A 27,419-nucleotide genomic window follows, 5' to 3' on the forward strand; every position below is an offset into this window, starting at 1 on the left:
TGAATTATTTATAACACCCTAGACTGCTGTTCACTAAAACAGACAAAGCCAGTGAGTTTTAGTGTTTACTGTGTGCTTAGCTTGGATAGTGTTCATATTTCTATGTGACTGTCTGCGTTTCTCAGGACGACTACGTCTTGGAGGTGCGTCATTTCCAGTGTCCGAAATGGCCCAACCCAGACGCCCCCATCAGCAGTACCTTTGAACTCATCAACATCATCAAAGAAGAGGCCATGACCCGCGACGGCCCCACCATAGTACACGACGAGTGAGTCCCCCAGACCCGCCACACACAGCCTCTCCCAGTACTACTGCGTGGGGCTCGGATGGCCTGCCCCGGTCCTGCACCACCGCACACGGCTACCCGCTGACCTAGTTCAGCAAAATCGCTTCTGGTTTGTAGGGAAGCTGAGGGGCCCCTGAGGACCACGTTAGGAAACCCCTTGTTACAGGAATGACCCCTGGCCCTTCTGAATGAGCATAAGACATTCACAGACTTTGTGTTTGAGTTCAACCCATTGCTACAGTGTTCACAGATGCAGAGTGAAGACAGATTTGTGCTCCAGTAGAGAGAGACACCCGTTTTTCTGACACGACAGCTCTAGGAGACGAGCCCTCAGCAAACAAACATCAGTGATGTTTACTTTTTTTACCTGAGAAGCCTCATTTTACTGATAATCAAGCGTCTATTATTAGTAAATATGCCAGTAATTAAGGCAACCTTCTTCCCTGAACCTCTTAGTGGCGATACCATAGTAACATTACAGCCCATAAAAAGCTTAATTAGTCATTTTGTCTTTAACAGATGTGAGAAGCAGTACTTCATTTCCATAATGAATAAACATGAAGGCGGCCCAGTGGTGTGCTATTGTCAGTGTGGTAAAGTAGTGTGCTATTAAAGGTCCCCATTATGTCTAATCGGATCACAGTGCCGTCAGGTGGCGTACAGTGGAAATTTATATAACAGGAATGCCTGCAATAAGAGTTCACAATGTGTGCACCATCACTGCAGGGGTGTGTGTGCGCGCCTGTGTGTACGGAGCTCATCTGGAGAAGGTCCTTACCGTGGTATCCGCTGGGTCCTAAAGGAATCAGTTACGTGCACACTGGCCTTGGCTGCCGTACCGGCACTGCTGTGCAGGACCTGCTCCACGAGCTAGGCCTTGTCTCATGGCCGTCTCATGCCAGTCAGCTGTGTTTTTTAAAGTCTTGAATGGGTTACGTGATCAAGATGGTAAAGCTATCGGTGTATAAACATGGCTGCTTCAAGCTTCAGTGTCCGTACTGTACCTCAGAACGCAGCATCTGATTAAATGAAATGCTTAATAGGTGACAGTTTTGTCTTTGTTAATTGTGGATTGGTTGTTAGCTGCTGTAACCTGGGCGTGCGTGTGTCTCCCCCTGCTGGTGGCCAGGTATGGTGCAGTATCCGCAGGCATGTTCTGTGCCCTCACCACGCTGAGTCAGCAGCTGGAGAATGAGAATGCCGTGGGCGTCTACCAGGTGGCCAAGATGATCAACCTCATGAGACCCGGCGTCTTCACCGACATCGTGAGCAGCTTCCTCCTAGATCCTGATGCGTACAGACATACTCCAGCCAGAAGTGCTAACCCTAACACATGTGAATGGGAACTAATGGGTGCCAGGTAGCATTAAGCTCCATGTGTGCTAATGGAGAAGCATTCCTCCAGCGGTAGCCACGTTAGCAGTTTTGGGTGAAGTGTTCCTGTGCAATTTGCTGTTTATCACACATCTTTCTTATCAAGAGCAAAGCAGAGGTAACTTTCTGCTGAATTCCTTAGTTTAGCATTAATGAAGAAAATAAAATACTGCATAATGAGCATTTGGCATCTCTAAATATTTTATTATTCACGTTTGTTAAATCAGTATTACCCTTGTATTTACCGTGAAAACAGTTCACGGTTCCTTCCCGTGTATTGGAGGGGTGCTGTTCTGGCCAGACTCCATGCACCTTGTGTCCAGAACATGCTGGAGAATGCTCTGTGACCATGGTGTCTCTCTCCCACGTCCCCCTGCCCCTCTGTGTCTCCAGGAGCAGTACCAGTATCTGTACAAGGCCATGCTGAGTCTGCTGAACACCAAGGAGAACGGAGCCAGCCCCATCTCCATGGACAGGAACGACAGCCTGACCCTATCAGACGAGTCGGACCCTGCCGAGAGCATGGAGTCCCTGGTCTGAGGTGGCCAGGCAGGCGGCACACCAGGCACTTGCTTTGTAAAACTTCAAGGACTAAGACAGACTTTTTCTGAGGCCTTTTTTGCCAGAACTCTTGGTTAAATGAATAACCTGATTACTTTTTTACACTGATAAAAAGTTTTTGATATTTATTTTTTTCCCGCCATTTTATGTCTTAATGTTATCCTACTGAACATTTGCACCTATGATTTTGAGTTCATGACAACAAAACAAAACACACTTCTGTCTAGTTTGCACTATGAAAATATCAGTGTTACTGCCTATTTCCGTCCTACACTCTCACTGTCTCTCTCTCTCTCTCTGTCTCTCTTTCTCTCTCGCTCTGTCTCTTCACCACACCCATGCTTTGATATTCCATTGTAAAACTACACTCATCAGCAGCAGGAATTATTGCAAAAAGATGAAAGGTAAAAACTACTCCCCACTATCATAGATTGTTGCATATCCAGAATCTAAAACCCTTAAACTCACAAGCAGCAGGTCATTAGCATGTGATGTCTACAAGCAATATGGATCTGTATGTTTATTTCTGACTTCTACATCCCAAAAATTTCATTATGCATTTAGCCTGTTAGACTCATATTTCACTTTCTACAGGTGGTATTAAAACAGCTACTGTGAACTGTTATTATTATTATTATTATTATTCACATTATGCTTTTAATATATATGAATACATCGTATCTCATTATAACTTGTGGTTTTGTAAATGTTAACTGTCATAAGCAACTGATTCCTTCTACTTGGTTGAATAATTTTCCTCACTTGCCAATAGCAGTCCTTGCCCTCTCTAGCGCCCCCTGCTGGGATTGATTTCTTTATGACGCAAGCAGCTGCTATGTAACCTGATTTGAACTGAATGAAGCGCTACTCATTTATGCATCGCCTAAGCTCGTACCGGCTGGTCGGATCACACCCCACTTGCAGTCTTACACCACAGTGTACGCGTGCTGCCATGGACTCCCACTGTTTTTGCGTGACCGGTCTCAGTGGTCTTTGTATGGCCCACACTTATCCCTGCTGCGCGTGTGATGTAAGAGCGTGTCGCTCAGTGCCGAGTGGTACCCACCCCCTCCCCCAATACTTCTGAAATACTTCATGAGCAAGAATTAGACTGTGGCCAATGTAAGCTGTTCCTAGCGAGACCCCAGCGTGGGCCGGGTTTCTCAGAGATGTCTTCAAGCATCAGGGACACATCCATCTCATCTTGTATTTCAGAGAGCCATCTGTGGACAGTCGCTCTCACACCGCATCGTCCAATGGCCTTGTCAACAGGACCTTTTCGTCCCGATAGCTGCAGGCGGGACCTTTGATTTGTAAGGTTTTACCAAAGACGTCAGCTCTTCACTCCATTCCAGTAGATGAACTGTAAAAGAACACGTGACCATATCAGCTAATGCAGATTATTATTGTTGTTGATTTTACATTGTTTTTCTTGTGTGTGTGTGTGTGTGTGTGTGTGTGTGTGTGTGTGTGTGTGTGTGTGTGTGTGTGTATGTTTGTCTTTCAGGGACAAATTAATTTCATGAAGCTAAAAACATGACCTCCTAACTTTGATCATTTAGCCGAAAGCCAACTTTGATCATCTCGCACTTATGCTTTTTGTATAGTTCTGTGAAAATGTAGTTTTGTTCAAAGAGCACCATGTTTTGATTTACAAGGAACAATACTGATTCATGGAGGATGTGGAAATGTTCGTGTTTTTGTGATGGATGTGCAAATTCCAGAGTTTGATGCCACGTCCTTGAACTGATGAAGAGAAGCACTGATACTGGGTCTTCTTATTTTCTTTCAAAAAAAAAAAAACAATTTAAAAATTGAAGGCTGTAAAATGAACTTGCGGCTTCCGGACTTTTCCGCACTAGCTTTGCATCCTCCGCTCTTTCCGCACGCGTTCAGTTCAGACTGAGCCTTGCAGCTTCGCTTATATGCTGCAGTTTAAACACGGACGTTGGCGTCGTCAGCTTCTTTCTTTTGAATGTACATATTTTTATTGCTCCTCTACCAACCGAACCCTGCGCAGTGTGAGCTCGTGGGATTTTATTTTCATCGAAAGACGTTTTTCCTTTTTACATTCGGTTCCCCGAATATTTTGTGCGTGGGGATAAAAGGTGTGAATACAAAGTAAAGGTGCATTCAGAGTGACTGATATCACATTACAAACAGGGCCCACCTCATCCATACCACAAGGCAGTGATTGTGATATTCTCATCATTCAGTGTCTTGTTTTTCTTTTCTTTTAAAGACGGTATACATTTCTGTTGGTCTGATTCTGACTTCTGTTGTGAGAGGACATGACCGCTCCTATAAGCCACTGATTAAGTTCCTTCCATTGACTTGATTGAAGCAGGCGGGTGTCAACCTCACATAGTCTTTTTGTAATCTGGAATAACACAAAACGAAGGAAAAGTTGTTTTTCTTGTTTTGTTGAAAGCTATATCAAAGCATTCTATTATAGTGTTATTTAATATGTAAATTGTATTGCTATACATAAAATAAAATATGGGTTTTGATGTACTTTAAGCAAATCCATGCAGTCTGCGTTGTGCCAGTCTTTTACTTTTTGAAACCATTTTCATTTAGCAATGTTGGTTAACTGAACCAAACCAGGGTGTCCTGGCACACAACTATAGCCTACTTTATTAAGGTCACTAGCGGGAATTTGATGCGACACATTTCAAAACACTTTACACTTATAATCTTGCCCGTCACCAAATCCAATTCGAGGGATTACACTGTCCCCTTGTGGTAACGTTTTGAAACTTTCCATTTCATTGGCAAGGTTGACAATTATCGGGTTTTAAATGTTTTACATTTTATTTATCACAGAATGAGTCATCAACACATTTACATACAAGTGAGGGAAATCTTAAGGTAAACCGAAAGAAAACGCATTAAACCTACACACCAGGGATAAAGCAACAACAACCAGCATTCAAACAGCAGTCTCGTTGAACACGTTCGGCAATTTCAGGGCTAATTTGGTGTAAGTGAAACGCAAACCAACCGTGTAATGGTGAAAATGGAAAGACAAATTTTCGTCGTTTATCACTCAATTTACACGTGTGGGTATTTGGACACAAGAGTAGCATTATAAATAAAAAACAGTGAGGTCATTGATCAACAAAAAAGAAACCAACGTGACACTGATATCCCGGTAAGTTAGAATAAGATGTGGAATGCGTATTATTCCAAAGTGTTCTTACATAGTAACATGAATATAAACATGAAAATGGGGCTTGTAAAAATTATATATTTAAAACCAAATCTGCCTCAAAGATCACTAACAGGGTAAATGGACAGAACCTTCATCCATAAGTGAAATTCCTTTGGGAGGGACCAGTGGTGGTTCAAAATAAAAAAAACTGTTGAAAAACACAAATCATCGGGTTTCTAATATTCACAAAGATTTGCATTAACATAGAAGTTACGACTAGAATGTAAGATGTTACACTGATCATAACGAATGATGTGTCAAAGATGAGTCAAAAGCACTGTGCAGTGTTTTTTGGAATGGGACCCCGGCCCTTGAGTGGGTACCGCGCATGCGCATGCTTTAAGTCGTGACCGCGCAGTTGTTTGAGACGTTTGAAAACGGGTGAAGTTCTCCATAACATCTGACCGCTGGTAATTAGAGCGCTTATACGAGACACACGGGGTAAGATCGTCGTAAATTTAAACGCATGTAATCTGTTCACTTTGTAAGGAAATCTAATGGCTCGGATAATATTGCACCTTAGTGAAGCGGATTATTTGCCGTTAGCTTGAGTGCCATGCTGTAGACCCTGTGAGTTAGCCTGTTAGCTAACACTAGCTAGTTTAAAACCGAATGGAGGAGCCAGCTGGCCAAGCAGCTCACCAGAATCGCTGTACTAACCTGTAAATGGCTTTTGTGAATGGACGAGCAGAGTTACATTACCAGCGTTTTGCGTGCTTGCTTATTGTTGGACAATGGAAGTTTAAATGTAGCCAGCTAACTAGCCAAGTTGAGGAGTTTGCTAACTGGCTAATACGGCGGTGCGACCGTGCGTTGCTAGCGGGCTCCCCCTCCACACCTGGCAACAGTTGGTGCTGTACGGAGCCCTCTTCACACGACACTGTACCATAACTTACGTTAGGTTACTGTAGCTGCTCAGCCCGCTAATATGGCCATAACGTACGACTGACCAGCCATATTCTAGTATATTCTCTATTTTATCTAGCTAACTAGTTAGCGGCATGTCTGACTAGCTCGCTGTCTAGCTAAGTTTTCAGCGTTAGCCGGCCTGCTAGCCTCCCCCAGCCGTGGTGTGGGTGTGGGGTTCAAGCTGCCACTGATGTGAGGAGAGTGGTAGCTGGAAGCCCTGTGTCTCCATTACCGTGGCTAGCTAACTACTGCACCCAGGAAAGTCTCGCTTTTCTGTGACATTGTTCCAGTAGTTGTGTTTGTCTGCTGGGACCATAATGTGTGGGATGCTAGTTATTTAGATAAGAGTATTAAAAAGTTCCCTTGTTTGGCTGACGACACTGGTCCCAGTTTCGAGCATTATTGTCTTTTTGCCTTCAAACCAAGTCGCAAAGAAGCGTCGTCAGTTGACAGTAATAAAGCTACCGACGTGTGAAGCCAGTCAACACATTACTGTAACACGGACGGTTTCGTCTTACACGTCGAAATTTTACAACACGGTGACTATGTATAAAAAGTGGGTGAGGTTGAACTTTCTTAATTTGAAGATCTCTGCGTTATATTTAGGGATACACATGTAATGGTTTTTAAGTAGTGACACTGATGCTTACACATTAAAATTCATATTGTGGATGTCAATAGCGGTCCCTCTTGCGTGAGTAACCTTCCATAAAACCCATTACAAATGCAAGATCTTCTTGCCTAACTATGCATTAATGTACAACCAGACGAGTATTGAGTTCTTAATTGGTACAGTGTATACCGGGTTATCACTGTTTGAATTGTTCTGCCTTTTATTTTTTAAGTCTAGTTACCATGGAGCTGAACGATGCCAACCTCCAAACTCTGACTGAGTACTTGCGGAAAACGCTAAACCCAGATCCTCTCATCAGACGCCCAGGTGTGACTTCTTTAATGTAAACCTCTGTGTTGCATTACCTTTGTTTCAGGCAATGACTTCACAGATCAGAACAACATTTATAGCTGAAACTAAGTCTGTCTGTCTCTTTTGCAGCTGAGAAGTTTCTAGAGTCAGTGGAGGGGAACCAGAACTACCCTATTTTGCTCCTCACAGCGTTGGAGAAGTCGCAGGACGACGTTATTTGTGTCTGTTCTGCAGTCACCTTCAAGAACTACATCAAGAGGAACTGGCGTATAGTGAGTCTTAAAAATGAACAGAAATTAAATAAGCATTGATGTAGACGTCTTTCCTTCCTTCATGTGTTTTCGTCTATACCTTCTCTGCCTAAGGTTGAAGATGAACCAAACAAAATTTCAGATCCTGATCGGACAGCTATCAAGGCCAACATTGTAAATCTGATGCTAACTAGCCCAGAGCAAATCCAGAAACAGGTAGGAGCATTGCACTGCAGGCAGATGTAGTCCTCAGCACTGACTGACAGACTCTGCTGATTGCAGGGGGTATCAGTATCACTGCCAGTGGTACATGGTTGTTGCAGTGGTGTGAGCTTTACAATATATCCATAAAACATATGATGCTATTGAACATGGTACGTTCTGTAATGCATGTACATCTTGCATTCTTGATTCTTATTTTTTATTTTACTTGACCACATTCCACAAAAGCACAACTATTTTTTGTGATGCACATCTAAACTATTTAAACTCTTGTTAATTTATACATATTGTATGTATCATTTTACACACGCACACATTTATTCTTCCTAATGAACACTGCAGATGAGTAACTGACCTGATACATGGGGAAATACCTACATAGCTTTGATACCCATGTATCGAATGTAAACTCTGGTAAAATATGTAGAGATTTTCAGAGTTGCAGTGAACATTTATGAAGTACAAGTTTTCCAAATAAACGGTGTTTCATCAGCTGTGCAAGCAAAGGGCTTCTGAATTTGTAGAAGGAGAAATCAGTTTGTAGTAGGAGATATTGCTTCTTCCTCTTCCAAATGCAGCTGTGCTTTGCTTGCACAGGTGAGAAAGGACCTCTTGTTTTGTTTTGTGTTCTCACTCACTCTCTCATATTTTATATTAATAAAATGTACATACACAAAGACTTTAATTACGAGTGGATTTCAAAAAAGCATTCTTGGTATGCTACATGATATAATACAATGGCCTGATGGTTGTGATTGATTGTGAAAGTGATGGTAATATTCTGTGAGCAGATGGAGATCTTATCCTGTCTCTTTCTCTTGTAGCTCAGTGATGCTATTAGCATCATTGGCAGAGAGGATTTTCCTCAGAAGTGGCCTGACCTGCTGACTGAAATGGTGACGCGCTTCCAGAGTGGAGACTTCCACATCATCAATGGTGTGCTCCGTACTGCTCACTCGCTCTTTAAAAGGTATCCCTGCTGCTTCCTTTTTGAGCTGATTGCTAAATGAGTAGAAAGCAAAACTGGCTGTGGCCCAGGGAAACTCCCATTCCAGTTTCTTTGCTGATATTGCAGCCAGTGAGTCCTGAAGTTAGGGTATCCAGGCCAGGTTTCCCATCACCCAAGCTAGGTTCATCATGGGCCTCAGTTCCTGATTACCTCCGCTAAGGTGTGTTGGGATTTTAAGCAGGATAGGAACCTAGTCTGACTTGTGTTCCTGAAGTGTATACTGTACTTGTACCCATTTCCAGAGACACTGCCCCTGCTGGCCGGCGTGAGTTGTTCTGGATTGTAGCATCCATCAAATGCCTCTGTGTCCGTCTTTCTCTCTGTCTCTCAGGTACCGGCACGAGTTCAAGTCCAATGAGCTGTGGCTGGAGATCAAACTGGTGCTGGATACGTTTGCTCAGCCTCTGACTGAGCTCTTCAAGGTAAAGGGGGCCCCACCCTCGTTGCTCTTCTCTTAGGTTTAGCTCAGCTAGGGTTCAGATTAAGGTTTGCCCAGGTCGAGTGGACGTACCAAGGACACAGTTTTTTTTTTTCTCTCAGGCCACGATTGACCTGTGTCAAACTCACGCTACGGACGTCAACGCCTTGAAGGTCCTCTTCTCCTCCCTCACGCTCATATCCAAACTGTTCTACAGTCTCAACTTCCAGGTACAGCATACTTCTTCATATGTTTTCATTTAAAGTGGGCTGTTCTAGCACCTGCAGTTATGAAGTCGCTGTAGGGTAACTAAAGGATACTTATTTTAGATATTTACCTACGCATCACCTAATAGCCTAGTGTGTATTGTGCATATGACTCCATATAATTCTTTCTCTACACTTTGTCCAGGATCTTCCAGAGTTCTTTGAGGACAATATGGAGACGTGGATGACAAATTTCCACAATTTGTTAACCTTAGATAACAAGCTCTTACAAACTGATGTGAGTGCTCTATTGTGTCTAACCTCACTGAAACGCCTGCCATAACACAGCTAAGGGTTACCCTTCAGTTTACCAGGAAGTTTATAATGTTACCTTTATCACAAAAAAAACCCTGAATAGCTGAATAGTTTTCCTGTTGCAGGATGAGGAAGAGGCGGGGCTTCTGGAGCACCTCAAGTCTCAGATTTGTGATAACGCCGCCCTGTACGCCCAGAAGTACGATGAGGAGTTCCAGCCTTACCTCCCCCGCTTCGTCACCGCAATCTGGAACCTGCTCGTCACCACGGGACAGGAGGTCAAATACGACTTGGTGAGTGACACTAGCTTTGGAGAAGCTGAATGGTTGCCATCACGCTGTGTGCCGCTTGTCTGACACTTTACAATAGTTTCTTAATAATGGAGCCACAGTAGCAAAATAATTTGTCAAAACCGCACTGGCCTGTCCACTTCATGTAGAACTGAAGTGCGGATAGTCATATGTACAGGTGTTGAATCTGAAAACTGTCTGTCATTCTGAAGGAGTGAAGCTCTCATTGGTTCATCTTTGCTTTTCACAGCTGGTGAGCAACGCCATCCAGTTCTTGGCGTCTGTATGTGAGAGGCCACATTACAAGCATCTGTTTGAAGACCAGAACACACTCACCAGCATCTGTGAGAAGGTCATCGTCCCCAACATGGAGTTCAGAAGTATGCACACAACTGAAAATCTGCCTTATTTTTCATTGACGCTGATCTAATTTGGAAGTGACATTTGCAGGTGTTTGATGTACACCAGGTTTGTCTGTGCAACCCTCCGTGTGGGTTTTAATGCTGTGTGTGTGTGTGTGTGTGTGTGTCGCAGGTGCAGATGAAGAAGCGTTTGAGGATAATTCTGAAGAGTATATTATACGAGACCTTGAAGGATCAGGTAACATGTGTTTCAGTTTAGTTCCTTATTTGTCCACTAAGTAAACATTTGTTGTTGAGCTCCACTATGAATCCTAACTTTGCCATGGTGCCAAGAGGCCTGTATAAAGCCCCAGGCCTTTCTTTTTACAATGTTGCTTTAGAGCAGTGGTTCCCAAAGTGGGGGGCGCGCCCCCTAGGTGGGGCGCGGAGCTATTGCAGGGGGGGGCGCGGAGCTTGAAAGTAAAACGTGCACATGTGTCAATATTAGGGATGCACCGATTCCGATATTAATATCTGAAAAAATTCTATATCGGGTATCAGTGACAATGTGACCGATCCATTAAAACAGATCTATTCAGTCTAATTCTATGCTTGTAACGCTTTTCGGAGTTACACTCCGACACGGACAGAAAACTTGGACAGTTAACAGGCGAGTGAAACACGAAGCAGAGAAGAGGTGAATCAATCACTCGTACTCGCGCTGGTGCTATTCCACTTAGTCCGTTTATGTGCTGGTTGACCAAAATAAACCTGGGCTCCATCATTACTTGACTGTTCATACATGAACTGGTGAGTTGTCCAAAGCTCATTGAATGCGTTACTTACAGAAATAAAATAAAGATAAAATAAAGAGCAGTGGTTTTCTACGGCAGAAAGCTAAATAACAACAATATTCCATACGCGCGCTCAACTCGCTCCCTTAAAGAGACAGTACACATATTTCTGGCCGTTACATGCTTTGTGCTCTGCGTGATGTCAACGCTAGCAAACTAGCCGCATAGGTATTGCTGTTTCTCTTATTTCATCTCCTTATTTATTTAAAATGATATTTAGAATTCTTGAACCATTTCAAAGGTTTCTTGCAGTTTATTTTTTTCATGTTTGACCAAAGTTGTGAACTTATTGTTTTTGTCTGTTTCAGGTTCTTTGATATTTTACATTCAATGTTATATTCATAATTGCCCTGACTGAACAAATGCAAGTTGTGCTTTTTTTTACATGTTTTTATGTGTGTTCAAGTGTGCTATACTGGTGCAGAGTTTTCAATAAACTTGTAATTCAGTATGTCTGTGTTTAAAAAAAAAATGTTTTAAGTCGATTCAGCACTGTTTTATCAGATCGGTATCGGATCAGTATCGGCCGATACCAAGCCTCAGATAGATATGAATGGGTATTGGAAGTGAAAAACGTGAATCGGTGCATCCCTAGTCAATGGGGGGGGGGGGCGCAAAAATATTCTCATCTACTAAAGGGGGGCACGGCAGAAAAAGTTTGGGAACCACTGCTTTAGAGTGAGCTTGATTTGACTGAGTGGTTTGGTTTTCCATTAGCCGTGTCTCACCATGTCCGTTGGTGCTCTTCAACTCTCAGACATCGACACTAGGCGGAGAGCGGCGTGCGACCTGGTGCGCGGACTCTGCAAGTTCTTCGAGGGCCCGGTGACTGCCATCTTCTCCGGCTACGTGAACTCCATGCTGACGGAGTATGCCAAAAACCCCACCGTGAACTGGAAGCACAAGGATGCCGCCATCTACCTGGTCACGTCGCTGGCTTCCAAGGCCCAGACTCAGAAGGTTCGTCCCCTTTGACCTCTGCCTTAGGTGACCTTCATTTTTATTTCTTTATTTTTTAAGGAAAAGCTTCAAGTTGTTTCATTGCTCAATTCTATTGTGCAGCATGGAATAACGCAGGCTAATGAGCTTGTGAACCTGACTGAGTTCTTTGTGAACCACATTCTACCAGACCTGCGGTCTCCCAATGGTAAGAAAGCTCTTCTTTATTCAGACATGTCACTGCTGAACCTGTAGTATTGACCTGTAGTATTGGCTTACAGTTACATTTGTATTCTGTTGACAGTGAACGAGTTTCCAGTCCTGAAAGCAGATGCCATCAAATATGTCATGACCTTCAGGAGCCAGGTACCCCTCTCTGCCTATTCCCTTCTCAAAGAAGAGTTGGCTCACTTTTTCCTCTCCCTTTCACTTTGCCTCTCCTTCAACATGCTATAAATGTCGAATCCTGACCCTGGCAATGAACCCTAGAGATTACTGGACAGTGATGAGTGTGGCTTTGATCTCCTCGAATAAGGAAGTTTGCTCTATAAAACCTCCCTCTGGTCATGATCCAGCGAGGCTTTGCTGAGTCCCTTTGAACTGCCAAGCTGAAACGCTCACTTCTCCACCCCCACCCTTAGCTTCCAAAGGAGCAGCTGTTGGAGACGGTGCCCTTGCTGGTGGCTCACCTCCAGGCAGAGAGCACGGTGCAGCACACATACTCCGCCCACGCCCTCGAGCGCCTCTTCACAATGAGGGGATCCAACAACTCCACCCTGTGAGCCCACGCACCTTCCTCCGTCCTCCGCGCTGGTGTTCCCCAGCTGTGGGCCCAGAGCGCCCCCTGTCAAGCACAGCTAGGAGTAGAAGTTTACTTTTCAACATCAGCAAAAGCTGAATGGAAATTGGTGTGGTGCATTTCTAAGAATTATGCCACATGCACTTGAATATACAAATATGTAATACGGTTCTACTGCAAATGATATTTTTGAGGTTGTGTAATGTGTGCCAATGGTTTTGCCAAATGTGTGTGTGTGTGTGTGTGGGAGGAGAAGAGCTAGACTGAGACCAGTAGTAGCACATGGCCTTTACACGTACTAGTTCAAATCAAGTCTCCCAGAAGGAATTGTGTAAAGAACTTGATCCTTAATGAGCAAGAACAGTCAAAACTGATGAATATGATTACAGAGAGACCAAATTAATTTTGCCCCAACAAACTCCATCCCTAACAAGGCCCAAAGATTAGGGTAGATTTAGACTTAGTCAAACGTCAGGTGTTTGGTCGACTGAACTTTTTTCCCCTCTCTTCTCGTGTGTTCAGGCTTTCTGCTGCTGAGATTGCCACTTTCACTGAGCAGCTGCTCAACAACCTGTTCAACGCTCTGGCAATCCCAGGCTCCTCTGAGAACGAGTACATCATGAAAGGTGCTGCCTCTTACCCTACTCTTCACCAATATTCTACATTTCTTACACTCGAATGATTCATTTTCATTTTCTCACCGTTTGGTTACGCAGCCATCATGCGAAGCTTCTCACTCATGCAGGAAGCCATCGTGCCCTACGTCCCAACACTGATTGGCCAGCTTACACACAAGCTCCTCCTAGTCAGCAAGGTGAGCCAAACGCATGTGTCCAGTCCTCTGAAGGAGATGGGACATACTTGTGCAGTCCAGAGAGATGCAGTGGGTGTTGGTCTAGATTCAGGCAGCGTGGTGTCCAGTCTGACTGTCCCTGTCTCCAGCTGTGGCAGTGGACACACAGTCAGGACATACACAAACTACCGGCCATTTAAAGGGGACACTTCCTAAGCAGGACTTGGTCCTAAAGGCAGGACGGGACATTAATTTGAGAATAAATTCACTTTTAAATCAGTTAATTTATTTTAAACTATTTATAAAAAAAAAAATGAATTTCATGTACATTCATTAATTTACATACCTCTAAAAGTAATGACTGGAAAGTGTGTGTGTGTGTGTGTGTGTGTGTGTGTGTGTGTGTGTGTGTGTGTGTGTGTGTGTGTGTGTGTGTGTGTGTGTGTGTGTGTGTGTGTGTGTGTGTGTGTGTGTGTGTGTGTGTGTGTGTGTGTGTGTGTGTGCGCGCGCAGTGAGGGATACCAGAGGATTTTGTGTGCGTCTTTATTGAGCCATGCTGATGGGTCTGTGCTCACTTGTCCAGAATCCCAGCAAGCCCCATTTCAACCACTACCTGTTTGAGTCCCTGTGCCTGTCAATCCGGATCACATGCAAGGCGAATCCAGCGAGCGTCAGCAGCTTCGAGGAGGCCCTCTTCCCTGTCTTCACTGAAATCCTCCAGACTGACGTACAGGGTGGGTGGAGTCTAATGCATGCTACGTCCACTTAACTGAGTCTAAAGTATAAACCGGACACAGACAGGAAGTTTACGGTTAATCTGGGTTCTTTTGTGTTTGGATACATTTTGTATGTTTATGCGGGAGATTAATTGCTATATAAAAATTTGGAAGAAATTGCCAACTTGTGTTACATTAAATTTAATGTAACTTTGTAACTTTTTTTGCTGTTTGACTAAAATTAATTCTGATGTGACTTGCTGCATTAATGAACAGTTGGTGACTGTCGAACTGTGGAACACAAAATAATCAGACTGAGATCCTTTTGAGTGGTTGGCTATTTAGAACCCAGTGGAGCATGTGGGCACTGTACTGCATGTCAGTGCTGTACTGGGACAAATGCCCTAATTTCTCACATTTAAAATAGTTCTCACATTCTTTTACTTCAACATTTTCCCAGTGTTGAACAGATCAGTCAGGATATGTAATCCATATGACGTTTGGCAAGTAATCTTGCCAAAAAGTCAGGATCTTTTTCTGCTGTGGTCCAGACCAAGGGAACTGAACCATAAATCTAAACGTGACCTAAAACACTATCGTTTCTAAATGGACCTCTGGGCTCTGAGCAATCACTTCTATTATGTACTATTTAATTATAATGGTGGTATTTTTGCATTTCCAGAGTTCAGTTCTGGTATAAACATTTTTGTCTTCTTTGTGTGCCCCACCCCCACAGAGTTTGTGCCGTACGTGTTCCAGGTGATGTCTCTGCTGCTGGAGATCCACACCAACTCCATCCCCTCCTCCTACATGGCCCTGTTCCCCCACCTGCTGCAGCCTGTGCTGTGGGAACGCACGGGCAACATCCCCCCGCTGGTGCGCCTGCTGCAGGCCTACCTGGAGAAGGGCGGGGCCACAATCGCCAGCTCCGCCTCTGACAAGATAGTGAGTGGCCACGTGAACACTCGTGCATGCTCCGGGAGTTTTGGGTTTCTGAGCGTGCACGAGATCAGTGATCCTCGTAATCAGTGTTGTAGGGGTGCGGGTGTCTGGTTTCTTGTTTGTTTTTGTTTCCAGTTAACAGCTGCACCTTTTAATCTCCAAAGCTCCCCCGTCTCCTCCAAACACACACACAGTTCGCCGGTTTTCTGAAAATCTGTGCTACCCCTCGAGCTGTCCTACCTTGGGCTACTGCGCATGCTGATTTCACGTCAGTGTCTGCGCATACCCGTAGCGCAAAATTATAGACATATCGATTCATGCTACCATGTCAAAATGTACTACCGCAGCAGTAGCTGTACGTACGATCATTTTATAGTCTATTACCTTATCCGAACGTGCTTCTAGCATTAATACTGTAGGTACGATAATTTTATAGGCTACATTAGTTTATCCGAATGTGCTTTCAGTAATAAGAGTTAATTAAGTAATGTACTGATTACTGGAATGCTGTGCTTAAGGAATGTCTTAGAAACCCACTGTGATTAATGTTACATGGTTATTTGTATTTAAGAAAGTTTCTTTAGAAATGTAAAATAGCCAAATTTTAAGCATTAAGAAGTGCTCATTTCAAGGTCAAATCAACTAAAACCAGTTAGTGTAGGTAGGATAGCTCAAGGGGTAGCACAGATTTTCAGAACACCGGCAGTAGGTGGTGCTGTGACCCTCAACATTGGGCTCATGTCTGCTTTGCTTTTCCAGCCTGGTCTGCTAGGAGTGTTCCAGAAGCTCATCGCCTCCAAGGCCAATGACCACCAGGGCTTCTACTTGCTCAACAGCATCGTGGAACACATGCCACCGTAAGGGCCACCAACCACAAAGAACTGAACGCTTCAGTTGTTGGATTGAGTCGTTCTTTCGTAGCTCTGTAACCGATCTGTGTGTGTTTTGTTTTAGGGAATCCATTAGTCAGTACAGGAAGCAGATCTTTATCTTGCTCTTCCAGAGACTTCAGAGCTCCAAGACCACCAAGTTCATTAAAAGTATGTAAAAAGAGAAGCTTCTCTTGTTTCAGTGGTTCAGTGTGTAATGTGTATTGAACTACAGCCTTCTGTGTACTGCAGTTGTCTGACCCATGATTCCTTCACCTGCCTGTTTTCTGCAGGTTTTCTAGTCTTTGTGAACCTCTACTGCGTGAAGTATGGGGCAATTGCCTTGCAGGAGATCTTTGATGACATCCAGCCAAAGTAAGCAGCAGTGTTTTTCATTGTTTTGGTTTTGTTTTTATAGAATTTGCTGTAATGTGTATATGAGCTAGTTATACTAGTTATTATATTGGCTAGTTTTTTAGTTAAGCAGGCTGCATCATTTATTTTTTTAATGAAGGCTTTTTCTACATGAAGCAGCTGTGTTGCTTGTTTGATTGGCAGGATGTTTGGCATGGTTCTGGAGAAGATCGTGATCCCAGAGGTGCAGAAAGTGTCCGGGCAGGTGGAGAAGAAGATCTGTGCGGTGGGCATCACCAAGATCCTCACAGAGTGCCCAGCCATGATGGATACGGAGTACACCAAGCTGTGGTAGGACTTCCTCACCGTGCAGCCTTAGGGGTGCGACGGGAATGCAGTTCAACCTTTTACCAAACCACACCGCATACACTTCACCTACCAGCTCACCCAACGCGTGCAATCCGCTTTGGCCATTAATAAACTTGGCTCAAAAGTAAAAGTTCTTTCCGTCAGCCGTGAGAACAGATGCAAGAACCGGATTGTTCACGCTGCGTCTCCTCCTTCGTCTGCAGGCCTCTGGTGCTCCAGGCTCTGATAGGACTGTTTGAGCTGCCGGAGGACGACAGCATCCCTGACGACGAGCACTTCATCGACATCGAGGACACGCCTGGATACCAGACAGCTTTCTCTCAGCTTGCCTTCGCTGGCAAGAAGGAGCACGATCCTATCGGAGACGCCGTCAGCAACCCCAGAATTCTGCTTGCCCAGTCCTTACACAAGCTCTCCACCGCCTGTCCTGGAAGGGTGAGCCACGTGTGCCACTGACGTTTGAGTCCTCTGGCCGAGCAGACGTGCACTGCCCCCTCTAGGCTGCACAAAGGGAACAAATGTCAAAATGAGCAACTGCCTAGTTGGTGTATTATGTTGTACAAGCTTTGAGTTTGTCATGCATAAATGTAATTTTATTTTATTTTATTTTTTTTTTATCTCTTTCCGGAAGGTCCCCTCCATGCTGAGTACGAGTCTGAGTGCCGAGGCGCTCCAGTTCCTGCAAGGTTATCTTCAGGCCGCTTCTGTGCAGCTCGCCTAAAGGGGGCGCTAGCGTTTTCTCTTGGCGTGGTGCTGGAGGCCATCTCGCTGGAGACCATCGGCGCTCTGCAGGGGAACGGACAACTGCAGTTGAGACTGGGACTGACGTACCGAGAACTTCACCGACCAACAGATGACGTGTTGACTTGATCCTCTCTCGCACATGAGCAACCACGGGGTTTGCCCAACGTTACACAGAAATCCGTATGACGGAATTTTAAAGAAAATGGATTTCCTTCATTTTAAAATGGATTGTGTGGGGGAAATAAAGAGCAGAGAATAAGAGAATAGCAAAGTTTACCTAAATGTGAGGGTCATGTCTGGTAGGTGGCCAATCAGCTGCCAGTGTGTTGTCGGTGTGAGTTTGAGCCAATGCTGCTTCAGCACTCCTGATTTTTGATCTAGTGCTTCAATGCGACTTCTCAAATCTGTTCTTGGTCCACTGGCACTTAATCCGACCAAAAGGGATCTCCGTTAACCGATACCGATGGTATTTTGGAGCAAAAATGACACACGACACAAGCATTTGACAGCATGAGTTGGCTGACATTTGATATTTTCACAGACAAATGGGACGCATTTGTTTTCTTTTCTGTAGTAGTTTTACTGTTGGGGAGCTGGCGGGGCTGCAGAAGCAGACGGCCCCCACCCCACTAACCACAGTCCTCCTCTCCTCCACCCTCTTATTGCACGTGTTAGTGTTTTTGTTCGGTCTTTATTTTAAGGCTTTGTCTAATTGTTAATAAAAAGAGGCACTTGTATACGCTCTGTGACCCTTATTTCAGCTCCTTTGAACATCGATGTTTATAAACTAATTTCGAACATTTTGGTTAAGTATCTTAAACTATGTTACTCGACACATAAAAACTAAAGCTTTTGACAGTAGTAAAGATGAAGCTAGTGGTTACTAATTCTCCACTTGGGATTATATGTAAAATAATCTAGAATTTAATGACAAATGAGGTCCCAATAATGTTTGGGTTTAGAAAATTCAACCCATGTACAGTTAGGTAGGTGTGTGTGTGTAATATATATATATATATATATATATATATAATATAATGTATGTGTTCGTATAATCCTGTCTATAAAGCCTGAAGGCTAGGATCTGACGGTTTCAGAGACCTTTAACAAGTTGTGGGCTCTCGTCCGAGTACTTTCTAGGTAAGCTTATCTATTGAGGATCGTTTAGCACTTTTGACCTTTACGTGTGAATGTTTTCTCCTCAAACGTGAGTGAGTGATATCCGTACACTGCTGTCGGGATACTAGTCCCCGACGGGAAATTCTGATCTCAAGTTATTTTTGTAGTAGGCTACTAGGAGCGCCATGAAGACATGGGGTCTAACTTGAGTTATGTTAAACCGAACAGGCGGCTAACTAGCACAACAAATATTAAACAAGTTATAAACTTTTGCCACTCCTGAGAGGCAGGAGCCGATGGCGATTGCCGATTGTATTCAAGCGGTGCCGCTCGCATGCAGTGGTTTGTACTGGCGTGGATAACGTGAACATACACTGATCAACATCATCTGTAACAAATCTTTTTAACTTAATGCTCTCTATAACTATTTACCACTGTACCCTAAGCCTAATGTACATTTGACGTGTTAGAGATGCAAGCCGGCTGTTGGCTACAATCGTTCACCCGACATAAATGAACGATCAAAAGTTATAAAATATCTTCGTTTCCACAAACGCTACAAAGGGCACATTGCCCAGCAGCATAACTAAAGGATTTCACGCGGCTGATGACATCGGTGATGGCGGTCACCACTGCTGCGTGTGCCGACTGCGTGTGACGCAGATGTCGATAGTGATCAAGCGGCGCCACTTGATATTAGGCTGATGCCACGAATACCATGAACATACACTGATAAACATAAAAAATCATTTTAATATACCATGCTTTTCGGTAACTGTATACGCCCCCTATAATCTACGTTATCGTCAAACAATTCACGTGCTGCTAGGTGTCACTTGCATCATGCCAAACAGGGCGTGTGAAGCGACGCGGTATTTAAAGCCCCGTCCTCAGGGACGTCATCATTACTCTTTTTGACTTTGTGAACAGAGAAACACCTCCCAGGGACGTGCTCTCGACGGCCTTTTTTCGCTGTTTAAACCCAGGCGATTTCTGAACCGCTAGACATACGACATACCGGCTGCACATCATGAAGACTTTAACCGCAATATTATACCTGCTCTGTAAGTTTGATCGTTATAATTTCTGTGCGTCACTATCATGTTCAGGCATGAGTAGCAAGTTATCGGTCATGTGTGTTTTTCTTATACTTGTTTTCTACAGACGCTGCATGTTGTTGAAGTTTTTAAAAATCTCTCTGTCTCTCTCTGTCTCTGTGATCTATTTCTATCAGTTTATCTGTCGCAGTTCACTTTCTCTGCGTTCCGTGTACAAGAAGTTTTGGTGGGCCAAACGGCAACTCTTCAGTTTAACATGGTCTGCGATGAGGAGGACGCTGAGGTGACCAGATTCATTCCCGACCAAACCAGAATCGGTGGCTGTGTCAACGGGACGTGCACCGTCGAAGACAAGTTTCAGAAAAGACTTGAACTCGCGGGAAACGTCAAAACGGGGAACATCTCCCTGCTGATCAGGTCGGCTGTCTACAATGACTTTGGCTCCTACGAGTGTAAATGTGGAGGAAATACAACAGAAATTAAACTAAAGGGTTTTTGTAAGTATCTTATTCTTATTTGAATGATGTCTTTTGTGTCCTTAGATACCCAAGATAAAATTAATAACATGAAATGTTGTCCCTAAGTTCCTACTGTAGTGACGGCTAGAGAGCTGGAGAATGTATCTCTCCCCTGTCACGGAGACACTCGAAGGGACGCCAGGGACGTAGAGTGGAAAAAAGACGGACAAAGGGTTGTGCACTACAACCGTGAGACTGACAGTGTGAGCTACGGCAGAGACTTTAAAGACAGATTCAAGATGACACCAGAGGGTTTTGAAGATGGTAACCTAACCCTCCTCATCACCTCGGTTCATGCATCCGATGCTGGACTTTATCAGTGCACCATCCATGATGAGTCCCGTGAAGGAGAACCACCTGCAGTCCTACTGAAAATGGAAGGTGAGCTGCTTTTATTAGAACTTCAGAGGAACTGTCAGGGATTTTAAGTTTATATAAAGCTATTTTTCTCCTGAAATACTCAAACCATTTTTTTCTTTTCTCCGTTTTAAATCAGAAAACAAAATGGATGGATGTCTTAAAGGCAAGGGAATGGATACAAAAGTCATAGGAGTGGCTATAGCAGTGGCTATAATGGTATTCATAGTAGGAGTAGTCATGGGTGTGGCTATAGGACCCAAACTCAAAGCTGCTTATATTTGGAGAAGGAACAGAAGATCTAATCATCCTGTCCAGGAGATGAGTACCATTTCCTCAGAAACTGAACAACTCAAACCTTCTTTAACTCGGCCATACCAGGACTAGTTTTCTTGGATTTTTGGAGTACCATTCTCAGTACTACACCTCCCTACCTGATACCTCCACAAAAACACTATGACCGTTAAAGATTTTCCACGAGTTTTGTTAAAATACTCTTTTGTATTTGTCGTTGGCTTATACACTCTGTATTTGTATTTGTACTTGGAGTCGACGCTGGTGTCTGCTAGTTGATGACACCTCAGTTAGCCAGTTGCCCACTGTGTGCAATTTAGGTGTTCTGTTTGACTCCTGTCTCAAGTTTGTACCACACACCAATTCTGTCTGTAAGTCTGCCTTTCTCCATCTCCAGAACATTGCTTGGCTTCAGCCCATACTCTCACCTACAGCTGCTGAAACCCTGGTCCATGCTTTCACCACTTCTAGATGGATTATTGTAACTATGGTCTACCAGTGAAAACACTTCACCCTCTTCAGTACATTGAAAATTCCGCAGCCAGAGACCTTATGTCAGCAAAAATTTGAACTTGAACAATTTGAATTTGAACATATCACTCCAATCCTCCATAAACTACACTGGCTCCCAGTCTCAGAACGCATCCGCTACAAAATTCTCTTAATGACTTTTAAAGCCCTCCATGGCCTCGCACCTGTTTACCTCTCCAACCTGTTGCACCCATCTCAGGTCCTCTAACTCGGGTCTATTAACCATCCCAAGATACAGACTTTCCACTGTGGGTGGCAGATCTTTCAGTGTTGCTGCCCCCACCCTCTGGAACTCTCTACCTTCCTCTCTTCACTCCTCTGCCTCTCTTCCTATTTTCAAAGCTCAGCTAAAGACCTTCCTATTCTCTCACTACTTCCACTCTCACTGATACTCCCTAACTTTGCCCTCTTATATACGATCATGTTCATGTAAAGCGACCTTGGGTTTGTGAAAGGTGCTATATAAAATAAATTATTATTATTATAGTGTATGACCGAATGAGGAAGCTCTAGGTCACCCTTGGGGTCAATGGACTATACGAGAGGAAGAAGAAGAAGACAGGAATGAAGCCATGTTCCTGACAGGAGCAAGTTTTCCCTATAGGAGTGCAGAATTTATGTTGTGCTTAGACGGGCTTTACTGGTACTAACATATATATTATCTGTGTAATCTGTGTCCGTGAATGGTATAACGTAAATTGTTGAGCGGGGGGGGGTTTGCGTGTGTCAAACCCTAGACGTCAGATTGGCTACCGTGAATGTCAATCAAAATACAGATGGACGATAGCCTGTCATTCATCCACTACTTTTTAATGTCATGCGATCTACGCACATTCCTTCGCGACGTAATGGGCACCCCTGCCCTAAACATTCCATTCTAAAATTAGCACATTTAGTGTGTCAGAGGTTTTAAATTCATAGGAAGTTCTTACTCAAACCTCAAAGCAGTTTACATGCAAGACTAGGCATATTCCCTGTGAACGCTGTGACTGCCAACAGACACCCCACCCCAAAGCTTGCAGCGGCTCCAGTGGTTTGACTTGTTATAGTCATCAGAGTGATGATTCAGACAATAACTCACTAGACCACCTGATAAACGAAACTGCACAGTCAGCAAACCTGGTGAGAAATTAGAGGAAATGTTTTGATCAGTGTAATCACAAAAAAGGCTACTGTACCAAATATTAACATTGATTTTCACAGGTGTTCAAATACTTATTTGCAGCAGTAACACAAATAAATTATTTTAAAATCATGCATTGTTATTTCTGGATTTTTTTTTATTGTCTCTCACAGTGGACATGCACCTAAGATGAAATTTCAGACCCCTCATACAAACTTAATTTCATGCTAACAATGTCTTGCATTTGAGGTTTCATGTGAAACAGTTCATATTAGGAATAAATGACCATATAATGTAATCAGGCTCGTTGACAGTCTTGCTGGGGCCCGGGACAAGAAAGTATCATGTGCCCCCCCCCTGCACGTCATTTTAATTTCCTCTGTAGCAGACAATCCTTGTGTTAGGTCATATAGTATATAATATAGCCACACATCAAAGCTGTTTCTGACAGCTGACTGGTTTATACTTGACGCGTCGCGAGCGGCGCGAGGGTTCGCGTGAAAATGACGTAATCGCAGTGGCACCGCCGTGCGCGAGGGCCTCACGCGCTGTCCATTCCCGAGGTCGTGCACCTCTCGAATTTTGTAACTTCGCGCGCGTCGCGCCTCAGCGCAATGAACAAAGTCATGTTTGCAGGGTTCATACACCTTTACAAGGTGGAATTAAAGCACTGGTACGTCACTTTCAAGGTCCATTTCAATATTTTCCAGCACGTTAAACTTCATTAAGTTAAATATTTATACATATACTCGAAATTATTCGAAACAATTCACTTTTTATCACATTATTTAATGGTTGTTTATTTTCAAAACGCCCAATCTTAACGTCTTCACGAGAACTGTTCAGTCAGACAGCTATTTGTTGTGAAACGAAGTAGTTACAATTACAAGCATTTTCAAGTACTTTAGCCTAAATTCCAGCACTTTTCAAACCTGAAACACAATGCAACATTAAAATTCGTCAGGTAAATGTTTTTCCTTTCTTTTCTGCGCTCCAGATTTCTGTTTACTTTAACTATCCACCACTGTATTTCCCGCTGTTGGGCAGGTACCAGCCGGTTACGGTCGGTGCTGGATCAAACCATTTTCCAGTGGGAGGCCGGGGTGTATGCACTTAATGGAAAATATGCAGATAGGTAAAAAACATATATATTTTAGCCATTGAGCTTATTTTGAGTACAGAATTTTATATTAATGAAAGATTTCAAGATTATTAAAAAATTATAGACTTTAAATAAAAAATAAATTGCTGGGCTCTTTGATGGGCCCGGGACAACAGACCCGGTTGTCCCCCCTGTCGACGGGGCTGAATGTAATCAAATTAAACTTAATAGGTAGAAGTATGGTAACACTACTTTAGGTGGGCATTATCAAAGGAAAGGCATTAAAGTAAGACAAAAGTGATGAATGGCAAATGTTTGAGAGAGAAAGCAAACAGTTTTTAACTGTGTCAGAGTAGTTGCGTTGCAGGAAGAACAAACTATTCAAAGAAAAACTTACCCATGAAAATCTATGGACTGAGCTGTACTAAGGTGAGCATAAACACAATGTGACAATAAAAGTGTCATGGCACTCAAACAAGGTTCTGGACATTGCTTTTGTTTACTCTGAACACACACTCACCCCCATCAGACTGTGTTAACACACACTAACATTTTAGCCTGGGGAGTATTTTTAGGTTAATTTGTTTAATTTGGGAATTTAGCAATAGATACATTGTACACAAAATATTAAACTGTGCCACCATCTCATCACACTTTCACACTTACAAGTTTCCTCAATGATTCATATTTAAGCAACAATAAATATTTATATTTATTTGAAGAAGTGAATTTGACTGTAATGTAGATTAAAAGGTTGCAGGGTGGATGGGTGTGGGGGTGGGGAGGTGAGGTGGTGCATGATTTAATGTGAAAAGCAGTGATTGCAGATGGAGTCTCTGACAACTCTACCATGTTGTCACCCACATGCATGTAAGGTTCCTCATCTGTGGGCATATCTGAGATGATAGGCTGTTGCTCTCCCTTGATGGTTGCAATGTTGTGTAATACCAAACATGCCATTATTATGTGGCACGCCCACTCAGCGGAAACTCAGAGTCCCTTCAGGCACTGGAAAAAAATGATAGTAGGCTTGTCTATTCGGGGTTTTATAACACGTTCCCGATGAAGAACTCATATAAACTGAGCTTTAACATCCACAGGATCATGGAGGAGAGGACACGTCATGATGACTTGTAACTCGGGTTTAGGTGAACGTGCCAGCAAGCAGGTTAGCTTCAGAGCGTAAGTTGCTATAGCAACTGACACCGAGTTTGTTTTTTTTTCACCAAGTTTGTTGTTACACACATTAATAATATAACTAGGGTTGCGTTCTTTCACTTGCGCAACATTGCCAAAATTAGAAACATATTAAATACTAGTGATGCGGAAAAACTAATCCATGCATTCATATCCTCTCGTTTAGATTATTGCAACAGTCTCCTAGCTGGATGTTCTGGTAAATCGATGAACAAACTCCAGCTGGTTCAGAACGCAGCAGCGCGATGTTTTAACAAAAACTAAAAAGTTTGATCACATTAGTCCCATACTATCGTCACTACACTAGCTGCCAATTAGATTATGTATTGACTATAAAATACTTTTAATAACATATAAAACACTGCACAGCTTAGCTCCAGACTATCTTAGTGAACTTATTGAACAATATAACTGTACAAAAGGCCCTACAGGAGCGTAACCATTTAACTGGCTGGACGTGACGTCATCACTCTGGCAGTTGACGAGTTCGTTTCTGTTGGTCTTTGTGGGGAGCCCGTTGTGCGATGTTCGTTGAGGGATTTTGATTGTATATAGTGCATCGTTCGTGCGTACATGACTTAATAATCACACACACACAACTACACATTTGCACTATACACAGCCATCCTGTAACACACACCTCACATTCATATCCCTGCCTTGAACTGAAGAATAAAGAGTTGAATGCATTCTGGCCTCAAGTGGTGTTCTGGCCGACACACCGGGGTTGAATATAGCAAAAGAGGGTAGACCAGTGACCAGCTCTAACTCTCAAGTTTAGTCTTCACTACAATAACCCAGCGCGTTCACTTCGTTCACAGGGCGTAGGGTTATTAACTGTTCCTAGGATCAAAAAGATCACAGCAGGTGGAAGAGCCTTTTCTTTTAAAGCTCCACAATTGTGGAATAATCTTCCTGCCTCTATTCGGGACTCAGACACGGTCTCAATGTTTAAATCTCGACTAAAAACCTGTCTGTTTACTTTGGCCTTTGATTAATCTGTTACATATTCACCACATCATGTATCTTTTCTCCGAGGTTCACCTGGGGAGTAACACTGCAGTCGGAGCCTACAATACCAGCATCACTGCTCCGACACGGAATGAAAGCCTGGCGTTCATCAACAGACATTTACAGTGACAATATCAAAGCCAAGAACTTTAATTTTTACCTTTTACTTAGTCTGATTGTGTGATTTGTGTGTGACTTGTGTATTTGTCTGTATTTTGTGTGTTAACGGGAGGATGGGTTCCCTTTTGAGTCTTGGTTCTCCCGAGGTTTCTTCCTATTCCCCACCATCATAGGGAGGTTTTCCTCGCCACTGTCGCCTTTGGCTTGCTCATTAGGGTTCTGGACCCATAGTATTGTTAACCCTGTAAATCCTGTAAAGCGCTTTGTGACAACATGTGTTGTGAAAAGCGCTATACAAATAAACTTTGATTTGATTTGAAACTTTGATTTTAACAATATACCCCCCTGGTTCCCTCGTTTTCAACAAATCAGTCTTTTGCCACTCTGACGTTATCTCGTGCTGGATTCACTGCAGCCGGACATTGGAGATTCGCGCTCGTAAATGTCAAATTGCCAATTACTTTTCCTTATAATTCGTTAACTTTTCCTTTTTAATTCAGGGGTGGCAAGGCTTTCTTTTAGGGTGGCATTTGCCACCTTCTGCCATCCCGGTAGATTTGATTTGATTTGATTTGAAATCACCTAGGTTACAGGACAAATGTTTGGTTGCTTCCCATGTGCTAACTAACAGTAATGATGATTCAGGTGATTTACTTACCTGTAAAAATAAATTACTGTGTGTGTGTGTGAAATTATCAGTGCCTGACGATTTTACATAAGGTTTTCCTTGATCAGCATGATTGTGTGTGTGTGTGTGTGTGTGTGTGTGTGTGTGTGTGTGTGTGTGTGTGTCTTTAATGAGCCATGCTGATGGGTCTGTGCTCACTTATCCAGAATCCCATCAAGCCCCATTTCAACCACTACCTGTTTGAGTCCCTGTGCCTGTCAATCCGGATCACATGCAAGGCGAATCCAGTGAGCGTGAGTAGCTTTGTGGAGGCTGTCATGGAAATTTAATGGTGAGCAAAAACAGTCAACAGCAGTTGAGTTGGGTATGGTATCAAAGTAAAATACAAAGTTTATTAAAGACAAAAGATACCCCAATTCTTACAAATACTCTGCCATAAAACCCTGTGACCTGAACCTCTCTCAGGTGGGGCAGAGATTGCCTGTTTCATGTGCTCTATAATGCTGGAGATTCTGTTGGTTGTGAAAATCTTGTGAAAATCTGAATAATGCTCTGGCAATGGTCTGATTTGATTGTGTTGTGTTGTAAAACAACTGCATATCCTACACATTTTTTCCTGCTGCTGTGTCTCGCGATGCCAGCCTGTCCACAAACAGCTCCA

At 43.4% G+C, this 27,419-nt stretch overlaps 3 protein-coding genes across 4 annotated transcripts in view; all 3 read left to right on the plus strand.

The window, feature by feature from the left end:
• Window positions 1–4,746, plus strand: part of LOC143503274 (receptor-type tyrosine-protein phosphatase gamma) — a 15,917-nt gene extending 11,171 nt beyond the window's left edge. The window contains exons 13-15 of the mRNA XM_076995618.1: window positions 126–268; window positions 1,416–1,551; window positions 2,054–4,746. Of these exons, the coding sequence (XP_076851733.1) occupies window positions 126–268; window positions 1,416–1,551; window positions 2,054–2,200 (426 nt within the window). The 3' untranslated portion in view covers window positions 2,201–4,746. The remainder of the gene's footprint in view (window positions 1–125; window positions 269–1,415; window positions 1,552–2,053) is intronic.
• A 980-nt stretch (window positions 4,747–5,726) lies between these two features.
• Window positions 5,727–18,442, plus strand: cse1l (CSE1 chromosome segregation 1-like (yeast)). Of its 2 annotated transcripts, none has more exons than XM_076995620.1 (25): window positions 5,727–5,876; window positions 7,190–7,284; window positions 7,399–7,541; window positions 7,635–7,736; window positions 8,567–8,712; window positions 9,083–9,173; window positions 9,292–9,399; window positions 9,581–9,673; window positions 9,816–9,983; window positions 10,231–10,360; window positions 10,515–10,580; window positions 11,933–12,135; window positions 12,238–12,322; window positions 12,419–12,480; window positions 12,756–12,892; window positions 13,436–13,539; window positions 13,630–13,727; window positions 14,290–14,440; window positions 15,159–15,367; window positions 16,124–16,221; window positions 16,319–16,404; window positions 16,527–16,608; window positions 16,792–16,938; window positions 17,160–17,391; window positions 17,588–18,442. In XM_076995620.1, the coding sequence occupies exons 2-25, from the start codon at window positions 7,200–7,202 to the stop codon at window positions 17,675–17,677; spliced, it is 2,916 nt and encodes a 971-aa protein (XP_076851735.1). In that variant the 5' UTR covers window positions 5,727–5,876; window positions 7,190–7,199; the 3' UTR covers window positions 17,678–18,442. The 2 variants fall into 2 exon arrangements, with proteins under 2 accessions (XP_076851735.1, XP_076851736.1); XM_076995621.1 differs by having other exon boundaries at window positions 5,740–5,876; window positions 7,195–7,284.
• A 1,282-nt stretch (window positions 18,443–19,724) lies between these two features.
• On the plus strand, window positions 19,725–22,068 carry LOC143503277 (uncharacterized). The gene is made up of 4 exons (XM_076995623.1): window positions 19,725–19,883; window positions 20,054–20,374; window positions 20,462–20,776; window positions 20,892–22,068. The coding sequence occupies exons 1-4, from the start codon at window positions 19,850–19,852 to the stop codon at window positions 21,137–21,139; spliced, it is 918 nt and encodes a 305-aa protein (XP_076851738.1). The 5' UTR covers window positions 19,725–19,849; the 3' UTR covers window positions 21,140–22,068.
• The last annotated feature ends 5,351 nt before the right edge of the window (window positions 22,069–27,419 follow it).

Source organism: Brachyhypopomus gauderio, unplaced genomic scaffold, assembly GCF_052324685.1.
Source record: "Brachyhypopomus gauderio isolate BG-103 unplaced genomic scaffold, BGAUD_0.2 sc224, whole genome shotgun sequence".
Classification (NCBI taxonomy): Eukaryota; Metazoa; Chordata; class Actinopteri; order Gymnotiformes; family Hypopomidae; genus Brachyhypopomus; species Brachyhypopomus gauderio.